The sequence below is a fragment of the Callithrix jacchus genome, chromosome 6, assembly GCF_049354715.1.
Source record: "Callithrix jacchus isolate 240 chromosome 6, calJac240_pri, whole genome shotgun sequence".
Lineage (NCBI taxonomy): Eukaryota > Metazoa > Chordata > Mammalia > Primates > Cebidae > Callithrix > Callithrix jacchus.
In genome coordinates, this window is record NC_133507.1 from 127,439,677 (window position 1) to 127,452,633 (window position 12,957).

Genomic DNA, 12,957 nt, shown 5'->3' on the forward strand with positions numbered 1-12,957 from the left:
TAACCATACTGCCAGAAGCAATCTACAAATTCAACACAATCCCCACCAAAATACCACCATTATTCTTCACAGAATTAGAAAAAAAAGTTCTAAAATTCATATGGAATCAAAAAATAGCCCACATAGCCAACACAAGACTAAGCAGAAAGAACAAATCTGGAGGCAGCACACTACCCAATTTCAAACTATACTAAAAGGCCATAGTAACCAAAACAGTATGATACTGGTATAAAAATAGGCACATAGACCAATGGAAAAGAATACAGAACCCATAAATAAACTTAAATACTCACAGCCAAGTAATCTTTGACAAAGCAAACAAAAACATACAGTGGGGAAAGAATACTTTTCAACAAATGGTGCTGGGATAATTGGCTAGCCACATGTAGGAGAATGAAACTGGCTCCTCATCTCTCATCCTACACAAAAATCAACTCAAGATTAATTAAGGACTTAAATCTAACATCTGAAACTATTAAAACTTTAGACGATACTTAGAAGATAACTTCCAGACACTGGCTTAGGCAATGAGTTAATGACCAAGAATCCAAAAGCAAATACAATAAAAACAAAGATAAACAGCTGAGACATAATTAAAGTGCTTCTGCACAGAAAAAAGAAGTCAGCAGAGTAAACAGACAACGCACAGAGTGGGAGAAACTCTTCACCATCTATACATCTGACAAAAGACTAATATCCAGAATCCACAAAATGATCTCAAACAAATCACTAAGGAAAAAACAAACAATCCCATTAAAAAGTGGGCTAAGGACATGAATACACAATTCTCAAAAGAAGATAAACAAATGGCCAGCAAACATGAAAAAAAATGCTCAACATCACTAATTGCAAAACTGATTTGCAGAGAAATGCAAATCAAAACCACAATACTATACCATCTCACTCCTGCAAGAATGGCCATAATACCAGCTACTCAGGAAGCTGAGGCAGGAGACTCGCTGGAACTCAGGTGATTTAGTGAACCTAAATCATGCCACTGCACTCCAGCCTGGATGACAGAGTAAGACTCTTGTCTCAAAAATAAAAAAAAAGCCCAGGACCAGATGGCTTCACTAGTAAATTATACTAAAACATTTAAATAAGAATTAATACGTTAGATGTAAATGCAATAACAGCCTTCCTTCCTTTCTGATGTAGCCCTTAGTGGTTGCTGTCAAAATGGGCAAGTGCATGAAACCTGGGAAAGTGGTGCTGGTGCTGGTCCTGGCCAGCACTATTCTGGCTGGACACAAAGCTGTCATCATAAACAATACCTCAGGCTGGCCCTAAATTCAAGCTCTGGTGGTTGGAATTGATTACTATCCCCGCAAAGTGACAGCTGCCATGGGCGAAAAGATTACCAAGAGGTCAAAGATCGAGTCTTTTGTGAAGGTTTATAACTACAATCATCTTATGCCTACAACGTACTCTGTGGATAGCCCCTTACACAAAACTGTCATCAACAAGGATGACAAGGATCTTCAGAGATCCTGCTCTTCAACACAAGGTCCAAAGGGAAGCCAAGGTCAAGTTCAAAGAGAGATACAAGACGGGCAAGAACAAGCAGTTCTTCCAGAAGCTACAGTTTTCAATATTTTGTTTCTGTCTCAAAAATTAAATAAATGCAGTAATACAAATGATAACATTAAATTCAATTGGTCTAAACACTCCAAGTAAAAAGCAGGCACTGTCAAGAGTAGATAAATGAGTAGCAATGAAAGGACACTGTTACAGGTTCTGACATGTGAAGTGGTTTAACACTTGAAGGCAGACTGTAGTAATTAAAGATGTATAATATAAACCCTACAACAACTACTACAAAAACAAACCATACGAATACACCTAATAAGCTATGAAGAGATAAAATACAATCATAAAAATAATTTTAAAAGTGAGAAAAGAACAAAGAATAGATGAGACAAATACAAAAGACAGTAAATTTAAACCCAATAATATCAATATCATATTGAATTTGTCTAAATACTCCAAATAAAAAGTAGAGACTGTCAGAGGAGATAGAAAAGCAAGACCCAGTAATACATTGCCAATAAGAAACTCACTTTAAATATAAAGACACAAACAGGTTAAAAGCAAAAGGACTGAAAAAGATACCAAGCTTTCACTAATCAAAAGAAAAACGAAGTAGCTGTGTTAATGCTACATAAGGAAAGATCTCAGAGCAAACACTGTTACTGGGATATAAAGGGCCATTTTATAACAATAAAGAGGTCACTTCATCAAGAGGACAAAACAATCTTAAACAATTATGCATCTAATAACAGAAATATATAATGTGAGAAATAAACAATGACAGACTCAAAAGGAGAAATAATCAAATTCACTAAGAGATTTCAAGATCCTTTTCTCAGTAATTGATATAATAAATTGACAAACATCACCACAGATGTAGAAGACATGAACAACACTATTAACCAACTTGATCTAATTTACATTTATAGAATACTATATTCAAATGTGGCTTCTGATCACAGAATTGAACTAGAAATCAGTATCTGGGAAACACCAAAATATTCAAAAAGTAAATATAAGTTCTAAATAGCCCATAGATCAAACAAGAAATCAGAAGGGATATTACAAAGTATTTTGGAGCTGAGCACAGTGGCTCATGCCTGTAATCCTAGCATTTAGGGAGGTCAAGATGGGAGGATCACTTGAGCCCAGGAGTTTGAGATCCCATCTTTACAAGAAAAAAAAAAAAAAAATCAGCCATGGGTGGTAGCACATGTCTATGATATCAGTCACTCAGGAGGCTGACATGGGAGGATCTCTTAAGCCAGGAGGTCAAGGCTGTGGTGAGCCATAATCATGCCACTGAACTCCAGCCGGGGTGACAGAGTAAAACCTTGTCTCAAAAAAAGTATTCTGAACTGAATAACAATGAAAATGTCTTATTAAAATCTGTGGGACACAGCTATAAACAGTGCTTAGAGGAAATGTAAAACGAGGAGTCAATATTAGAAAATAAGAATGATCTCAGACAACTGATTTAAACTGTCACCTTAAAAACTACAAAAAGTCAAGCAAATGAAACCCAAAACAAGCAGAAGGAAATAACAGAAATTATAACAGAAAGCAATGAAATTAAAAATATGAAAATAGGACCGGGTGCGGTGGCTCACGCCTATAATCTCAGCACTTTGGGAGGCCGAGGCGGGTGGATCATGAAGTCAAGATATCGAGACCATCCTGGTCAACATGGTGAAACCCCGTCTCTACTAAAAATACAAAAATTAGCTGGGCATGGTGGCGTGCGCCTGTAGTCCCAGCTATTTGGGAAGCTGAGGCAGGAGAATTGCTTGAACCCAGGAGGTGGAGGTTGCATTGAGCTGGGATCCACTGCACTCCAGCCTGGGTAACAAGAGCAAAACTCCATCCCCCAAAAATAAAAATAATAAATAATAAATAAATAAAAATATAAAAATAAAGAGAATCAAAGAAACCAAAAGCAAGATTAAAAGGTGGCTCACGTCTGTAATCCTAGCATTTTGGGAGGCCGAGGTAGGTGGATCCCCTGAGGTCAGGAGTTCAAGACCAGCCTGGCCAACATGGTGAAATCCCATCTCTACTAAAAATACAAAAATTAGCCGGGCATGGTGGTGGGTGCCTGTAGTCCCAACTACTTGGGAGGCTCAGGCAGGGGGATCACTTGAATTCGGTGCGGAGGGGAGACTGCAATGAGCCAAGATCATGCCATTATACTCCAGCCTGGATGACAGAGTGAGAGTCCGTTTCAAAAAAAAAAAAAAGAATCCTTTAGGGACAGGTATAGCGGCTCATGCCTGTAATCCCTATACTTTCAAAGGTCAAGGCAGGAGGACTCCTTGAAGCAAGAAGTTTGAGACCAGCCTTGGCAACACAGTTAAGACCCTATCTCTACAAAAATTTTAAAACGGTGGCCTGCACTTGTAGTCCTAGCTACTCAGAAGGCTGAAGCAAGAGGATCACTTGAGCCCAGGAAGTTGAGCCTGCCTTGAGCTATGATCTAGCCACTGTGCTCCAGCCTGGGTGATAGGGTAAGACCCTGATTCAAAACAAACAAACAAAAAAAATTCCTTAAGGTACAATCCTGGATTAGCAAGAAAACTCACAAAGAGGTTCTTTAGGCACAAACTTGGTGGCCAGATCACTGTCCTTTTTCTTTTAAAAACTCAATGACCTCATTGAAGCATTTGAATGGCAACATCCTCTTGAAAATATAATGAATAGCCTAGGTAGGGCCAATTTTCTTTCTTTTTTTTCCTTTTCTTTTTCTTTTTTTTTTGAGATGGAGTCTTGCACTGTCGCCCAGGCTGGAGTGCAGTGGTGCAATCTCAGCTCATTGCAACCTCCGCCTCCTGGGTTCAAGCAATTCTCCTGCCTCAGCCTCCTGAGTAGCTCAGATTATAGGTATGCTACCACCACACCCAGCTAATTTTTGTATTTTTAGTAGAGACGGGATTTCACCTTGCTGGTCATGCTGATCTCGAACTCCTGACCTCATGATCCACCTGCCTTGGCCTCCCAAAGTGCTGAGATTATAGGCGTGAGCCACTGCGCCAAGCCAGGTAAGGCCAGTTTTCTACAGCTTGACATTTTCTACCACACTTAAACACAGCAAGGTACAATAAATGACAAGTAGCTTCAACAAGAAATTGGAATAAAGATGGAAGTTTAAAATACAGTACAGGTCAGGCATGGTGGCTCATGCTTATAATCCCAACATTTTGGGAGGCCAAAGCAGGAGGATCCCTAGAGATCAGAAGTTTGAGACCAACCTGGCAAGAGCCCATCTCTACAAAAAATTTTAAAATTAGCCAAACGTGGTGGTATAGTAGTTCCAGCTACTCGAGAGGCTATGGTGGGAGGATGGCTTGAGCCTGGGAATTCAAGATTGCAGTGAGCTGTGATCATGTCACCGCACTCTATCTACCCTGGGCAGAGCAAAACTCCTGTTTCAAAAATTTAATGAATGAATTAATTAAAATACAGGACAGAGGAGAACGATCCAAGATGGCCGATCGCTAACATCCCGGGATTGCAGCTCTCAGGGAAGACGCGGAGAACTAGAGGACGCCACACTTTCAGACAAAGTCTGGTCGCTCACGGAGCAGAAGATCCCCCAGTGGTGGAAACACACGAGTCGCCAGCGCGACTCTCGTGGTCGGCGCAGCGGTTCCGCCAGCACCTTGACTCGGCAGCGCTCGGCGCAGAGTAAACCGGACCGGTTCCCCTTCTGACCAAGGTTTGGAGCCCCGGGAAGGCAGAGTCGCCTACTGCGGAAACAAGAAGGAAGCCAGACAGGAGAATCCTGGGCAGAAAAGCACCATCAGTTTTAACGCCGCTGCTCTGGCCCGGGGAACTAACAACCTGGACATCCACTCAAGAGACCTAATCTGAAAGTTGGTAATTTCAAAGAGACAGGAGGATAAATTTACAATGACGGGAAGAAACCAGCGTAAAAAAGCTGAGAATACTCAAAGTCAGAACGCCTCTCCCTCTAAAGATGATCACAGTTCCACATCAACAATGGAACAAGGCTTGATGGAGAACGAGCGCCTCCTGATGACAGAATCACTCTTCAAGGAATGAATAATAACAAACTTCAGTGAGTTAAAAGAACATGTTGTAGCCCAACGTAAAGAAACTAGGAACTTTGAAAAAAGGTTTGATGAAATCCTATTGAGAATAGACAACTTAGAGAGGAGTATGAGTGAATTAATGGAAATGAAGAATACAATACAGGAACTCTGAGAAGTATGCACAGGTTTAAACACTCGAATTGTTCAAGCAGAAGAAGGGATATCAGAGGTCAAAGTCCAACTTAATGAAATAAAACGTGAAGAAAAGATTAGAGAAAAAAGGATAAAAAGGAATGAGCAAAGTCTCCAAGAAATGTGGGACTATGTGAAAAGACCAAATTTACGTTTGATAGGTGTACCTGAATGCGACGGAGAGAATGAATCCAAGCTGGAAAATACCCTTCAGGATATTATTCAGGAAAATTTTCCTAAACTAGCAAAGCAGGTCAACATTCAACCCCAGGTAATACAGAGAACACCACAAAAATATTCCTCAAGAAGAGCAACCCCAAGGCACATAATCGTTAGATTCACCAGGGTCGAAACGAAGGAGAGGATACTAAGGGCAGCCAGAGAGAAAGGTCATATTACCCACAAAGGCAAGCCTATCAGACTTATGGCAGATCTCTTGGCAGAAACTCTACAGGCCAGAAGAGAGTGGGGGCCAATATTCAACATCCTCAAAGAACAGAACCTTCAGCCCAGAATTTCATATCCAGCCAAACTAAGCTTCACAACTGAAGGAAAAATAAAATCTTTTATGAACAAGCAAGAACTCAGAGATTTTATTACCACCAGGCCTGCTTTACAAGAGCTTCTGAAAGAAGCATTACACACAGAAAGAAACAACCAGTATTAGCCTTTCTAAAAATACACCAAAAAATAAAGAGCACCAACATAAAGAAGAATTTACACCAACAAATGGATAAAACAGCCAGTCAACATCAAATGGCAGTAACCCTAAATTTAAATTGACTGAATTCCCAATCAAAAGACACAGCCAAAACCCAACGGCATGTTACATCCAGACCTGTTTCACATGCAAGGATACACAAAGACTCAAAACAAAGGGATGGAGAAAGATTTACCAACCAAATGGAGAGCAAAAATAAATAATAAATAAAAAGCAGGAGTTGCAATTCTTGTATCAGATAAAATAGATTTTAAAGCAACAAAGATATAGTTGTAAAAGGATCAATGCAACAACAAGAGCTAACGATCCTAACACCCAGATAGGAGACTTAGATTCAATGAGACAGAAAATTAATAAGGATATCAAGGACTCGAACTCAAATCCAGAACAAGTAAACTTAATAAATATTTATAGAGCTCTCCACTTCAAATACACAAAATATACATTCTTGTCAATACCACATCACACCTACCCATTAGTTTAAATGAAACATTGATTGGCCATTATTAATACCCAATTTTTTTCAAAATAAAGCAATATTTCCATTTACTCTCCCTCTTTCTCTTCCTCTTTCTTCCTCTCCTTTACTTATTTTTTTTTTTCTTTCCTTCTCTCAAAAAAAAAAAAGAAATCAACTTGTAAACCTCTAGATCCAGGTCGGCAATGTCTCTTTCATTGCTTGATTTCCTTTCTTCCCTTCCCTCCCTCCCTCCCCGCTTCCTCCCTTCCTTCCTTGCTTCATCCCTTCCTTCCTCCCTACCGTCCTTATTCCCTTCCTTCCTGCCTTCCCCCCACCCCAAAATAAATAAATAAATAAATAAATAAAATACAGGACAGAGATTCCTCTTAGAGGGCAGAGTGGCAGATACAAATGTGGAATTATAGGCATAGACAGGTGGGTAAACTGATTCAATCTCTGTTTTACCCAACATTAAAAATAGAGAGTGCTCCATGACTGTAGCATTGTAAGAGCCCAACAAGAATGTGCTGAATAAGTAAACGACAAATGTATGAAAAATGAATAACCGAGTGAAGGAAAAGAATGAAGGGGAAAAGATGAAAACAACAACAGCTGGGAAGAAGTAAGGATAAATATCTGTTTCAAAAAAGAGGGGTGGGAGAGGAAGACAGAGTAAAGGAGAAGAATCAGGAGAGCGGAGTATGGTGGTAGTCAAAGAGGAAGCAAGCTACAAGAGTGGCCAAGAAAGTAACATGCTATGGAGATAAAGAAAAATGAGGAGGGCCACAAATCTAAAACGACAAAAGAAGTATTTTGATAACTCTGCAAGAATAGAAGGCAGAATAGAATATACATTGTTTCCAATCAAAAGCATATACTCTCAATACTGATGTCAAGGTTACCTTGAGAATTAAATTTAAAATGATAATAACCATTTATTAACCAATGATAATAACCAATTATTATGGAAATAATAATTTCCCATGTACCAGGTTTTTGCTGGATTTGTAAAATTAACCCAAAATATCATAAGTCAAATTAAGCTGATATGAATTACCGTTAGGAAGTATGACTGATGGTATCTATAACTAAAAAGCTTAAGCTCAACTGACTCTATTGTACTGTATCGGAAAGAATCTGTTAATGGTAAGGAAATAGTCTTGAATGACATATAAAATGGCACCTCAGAGTAAGAAAAAAAGGTGTAACATTCTCCAATACTATCTAAGGGGTAATTGAGACAGGAACTACTAGATGGGAAATAAATCCCAAGAGTGGGATGCATCATGCTATTATAATTTAAGACACTGACCATTACTAAAATCCAACTAACCTACTTGCTCTAATTCCATGTTCAAATAAGCTTCTGATGATAATTTGCTTCCTGTGTTATTTTGTTCAGTGACCATTTGTACTACTTGATGATTATACTTCTCATTATGTGTACATTTTAGTGTTCAGATTAGACTCCAGGGAATCAGTTCCCTAAGCCTAATCACCTCTGGGTATACTAACAAATCACATTTTTAATCCTATAAATTCAAAAACCATCACAGACAGTTGGTCTCCCTCTATATTGCTGAATATCTATTCAAACCACAACATTTTAAATAAATAATTAGCTGAGTAAGTGAGTCATTTTTTGGCCCCAAAGACAAGGATCTATCTTGGTGTTGTCAAACTGCACCAAGTGAATCTGTACAATGCTAAAAGCAGTCTCCCAAAAAAGTGTTTTCTTACTATCATTGAAGGGGATATGTATTCAACTTCTGCAGATCTTAGACAAATGTTTCCTCTCCTAAGACATACATGTGAAAAAAAACTGAAGAGAGCTGTCAGTATACCCAAATAGATTTCCAATTAGGAAGGTACAAAGGAAACCCCTCAGGATATTTATCCTTAAAAAACAAAAACCACTGTGTCACAGTAGAAGCAAAGAATGGATCAATGTTGCAGAAGATAGAGGTGAAGTAAAAAAGCACTACTTCTAGCTACTGTGCAGACACAGCAAAGGAGATATGGAGAAGCAAGACAGTGGGACTCCACGTAGCCCTCCAAGAGACCATGTGCAAGTTTCTCAACCTCTGTGGACCTTGCTTTCCTCTTCTGTAAAATGAGGGAATTGGATCAATTAATCTCTAAGGTTCTTTCCAATTCGAAGTTCTATAATAATTAATTCCTTTAATAATGAATAGGACAGGTATAGAAACAAATTTACCAAGAAAATTTAAGAGTAGCTTTGCTCAAACAATATAGCACATTTCTTCCCAAGTGGAATCTATTTTACCTCCAATTTCCTGGAGTGAAGTCTATTTCACTTCCAACTTTTTGAACCTTTATTTTACATAAAACTAGATCTAATAACATAAAAAAATCAGCATATATAGGGGGAATTATCAGCCTGCTACAGCAGTCATTCAAGAGTTAAAAATTGGGCCAGGAGTGGTAGCTCATGCCTATAATCCCAGCACTTTTGGGAGGCCTCGGCGGACAGATCACTTGAGGTCAGGAGTTCGAAGCCAGCCTGGCCAACATGGTGAAACCCGATCTGTACTAAAAATATAAAAATATTAGTCAGGCACAGTGGTGGGCACCTGTAATTCCAGCTACTCGGGAGGCTAAAAAGGAGAGTTGCTTGAGCCCGGAAGGCAGAGGTTAGGCGACAGAGTGAGACTCCATCTCAAAAAGAAAAAAAGAATAAAAATAGAACAGAAGACTTACGCATGTCTTTCATATCTTAGGGTTTCCCGGATGGACCATGCAACCTGGTAGGGTGAGGCCTGCTCTGAGTCCTCTGGTTCCTCTCCACTCTCTTCAGACCAGTCCAACCCTGGGGTAGATAGGAGATATTGCAAGTTAGAAAAAATTTACTGTTATTCAAAATTCAAATTAAAAAGCTACACAAAATAACATAACCCAACACACCTATAGCAAGTACCATCATGGTGTGAATAAATGCCTCCTGATGAATCTCATTTCTGTTCATACAAAGATATTAATAATGAATGTATGATGCACAATAGGGTTTTTTAAATGACGTAACAACAAAAAGCCTAAGCTATATTCTACAGATGAACTTCTTTTGTCAGACACTTCACTAATGGGGTAGAAATAACAAAAGCAAAGAGAGAGTTCAGGTCACAAAAAAGGTAGAATTTCTTTTTTTTTTTCACTGGGGTTTTGCCCTGTCACCCAGGCTGAAGTGAGTGGCACAATCTCAGCTCACTGCAACCTCTGCATCCTGGATTTAAGTGATTCTCCTGCCTCATCCTCCTGAGTAGCTGGGATTACAGATGCCCGCCACCATACACAGCTAATTTTTGTATTTTTAGTGGAGACGGGGTTTTTCCATGTTGGCCAGGCTGGTCTCGAACTTCTGACCTTAAACGATCCACCTGCCCTGGCCTCCCAAAGTGTTGGGATTACAGGTGTGAGCCACTGCATCTGGCCAGAATTTCTTTAAGTATCAAAACTTCATCCACTGAAATGATGTCAGAAAAACGTAAAATACATTCAAGAGGGTGAAAAAAGAAGCTCAACATATGTTCAGGCATGAAGAAGGTCAATACCTGCTTCTGAATGGTTTAATGAAAACAAACAAAAAAAGGTCAAAAAGTGAAGACAGAGACACTCTACATTTCAACAAAGAAGGGCCCTACAATAAAGTATCAAAGGCAGAAACACTCCATACCCTACTCCCAAACCATTCTTTAGTTCTTACCTTCTATGGGAAAATGGAAGGGTGGGGTGGTAATGCTCTATTACTAATGAGATTTGGGATTTCTTTCAATTATTTTAAACAAAAGCTGAGAGATTTTGTGTTCCACTATATAAAACAAAGTTAGAAGGAAGTGAATAAATGCAGTATATATTAATATTTTCTTAAAGGGTCTTGCTCTGTTGCCCAGGTTGGAGTGTAGCAGTACAATCTCAGCTCACTACAGCCTTGACCTCCTGGGCTCAAGTGATCCTCCCACCTCAGCCTTCAGAGTAGCTGGCACTACAGGTGGCACCACCATGCCCAGCTAATCTTTCTATTTTTTGCAGAGATGGGGTTTCACCATGTTGACCAGGCTGCTCTCAAACTCCTGAGCTCAAGTGATCTACCTGCCTTAGCCTCCCAAAGTGCTGCAATTACAGGCATGAGCCACTGTGCCCAGCCAAATGCTATAATTTTTAATGATTAAAAATAATTTTTAACTCCTGACATAAAAGCTTTACCCTTTTAAAAGTCTTATATCTTGGCCAGGTACACTGGCTCATGCTTGTAATCCAAGCAGTTTGGGAGGCTGAGGCAGGAGGATTGCTTGAGGCAAGGAGTTAGAGATCAGACTGGGTAACAAAGCCAAGATCCCGACTCCACAAAAAACTTAAAAATTAGCCAGCCAAAGTGGTACATGCCTGCAGTCCCAACTACTCAGGAGACTGAAGCAGGAGGATCAATTGACCCTTGAGCCCAGGAGGTTGAGGCTGCAGTGAGCCATGATCATGCCACTGCACTTCAGCCTGGTGACAGAGCAAGGCCCTATCTCTAAAAGTTAAAAAAAGTTTTATATTTTGAAGAGGTCTTGATAAAGATTGATGTTGCACAGCCTAAAGTATAACAGTATGTGGGACTATAAGTTTAATATATTCATACCTCTATGAAACTTACAAGACACCTTGATAAATATTTTATTTATGTCTTCCTTCTTGAGAACCTCAAAAATCAAGAGTATTAAACAGTTACATTAAAAAGGACTTCACAGATTGCTTCCCTAGTTTAAATGAGTTTACAAGTGCCAAATAGGGAAATTAAGAAAAGGTTAATTGAAATGCAAATTATAAATGTTTAAGATTAAATAACACATTGCCATTGGCATAAAGAAACTTCAAATCTAGTTCCAAGATGACTATCTAAAATGTCAGGTCACCTTTAAAAATGAGTTACTTTCTCTCAACTGAAATAATTAATAATTTGAAGGGGAAAGGTAAAAAAGCAATTAAGTGATCACAACAGCATCAAGTTCAGTGTGTTTAAAGGTAAGGTCCTTCTAAGTGACATTTAAGGCACCACTAAAAAACAGAGTATGAGTTATCTTTCATTTGTTTCAATAGAATAATTTCTACTCAGACACCTATACTTTCTCTGAGGAAGTCAAGATCTAAGTTAGAAAAACTAAGACGGGGCTGAGCGTGGTGGCTCACGCTTATAATCCCAGCACTTCAGGAGGCCAAGGTGGGAGGATCACCTGAGGTCAGGAGTTCAAGATCAGCCTGGCCAACACTGTAAAACCCCATCTCCACAAAAATACCAAAATTAGCCAAGTGGGTACCTGCAATCCCAGCTACTCAGGAGGCTGAGATGGGAGAACAGCTTGAACCCAGGACACAGAGGTTGCAGTGAGCCAAGATTGTGCCACTGTACTCCAATCTGGGTGACAGAATGAGACCCCATCTCATTAAAAAAACAAAAACAAAAAAACATACAACCTAGATTGAGGTGTCTTTTCTGCTGTGAAACTAACTGTCCAATAAAGCAAACCTTTGATCTTGGCTTCATTATCACTAGTTTTAATGTAACTGATATGCTAACTGATATAACTAGCCTAGACAGGGCTATATAAGCTAATAAGACTGAGTTTTTGTTTAAGTACTCTTTGCTGACATGAATACAGACAACACTTTGTCATAAAAGGGCAGTACAATTTTTGGTTTCTCCAAAATAACCTTTGTTTTGAAAGCTTAAGCCTCTAAAATGTTTGCATTTTTAAAAACTTAAAAGGGTCGCTGTGTGTGCTGGCTCACGCCTATAAACCCAGCACTCTGGGAGGCCAATGCAGGTAGAGCACCCGAGGTCAGAAGTTCGAGACCAGCCTGGCCAACCTGGTGAAACCCCATTTCTACTAAAAATACAAAAAATTAGCCAAGTGTAGTGGTATACGCCAATAATCCCAGCTACTTGGGAGGCTGAGGAAGAAGAATCGCTTGAACCTGGGAGGCGGAGGTTACAGAGCCGAGATCAC

General features: G+C 39.4%; 1 protein-coding gene and 1 pseudogene across 2 annotated transcripts in view; one reads left to right on the plus strand and one right to left on the minus strand.

Moving 5' to 3' along the window:
* INO80D (INO80 complex subunit D) overlaps positions 1-12,957 on the minus strand; it is an 82,694-nt gene that overhangs the window by 31,972 nt on the left and 37,765 nt on the right. For both annotated transcript variants that reach the window (XM_002749678.7, XM_017973661.4), the window contains exon 5: positions 9,674-9,782. In XM_002749678.7, the coding sequence (XP_002749724.3) occupies positions 9,674-9,782 (109 nt within the window). The remainder of the gene's footprint in view (positions 1-9,673; positions 9,783-12,957) is intronic.
* On the plus strand, positions 1,180-1,618 carry LOC118154436 (large ribosomal subunit protein eL27 pseudogene; annotated as a pseudogene).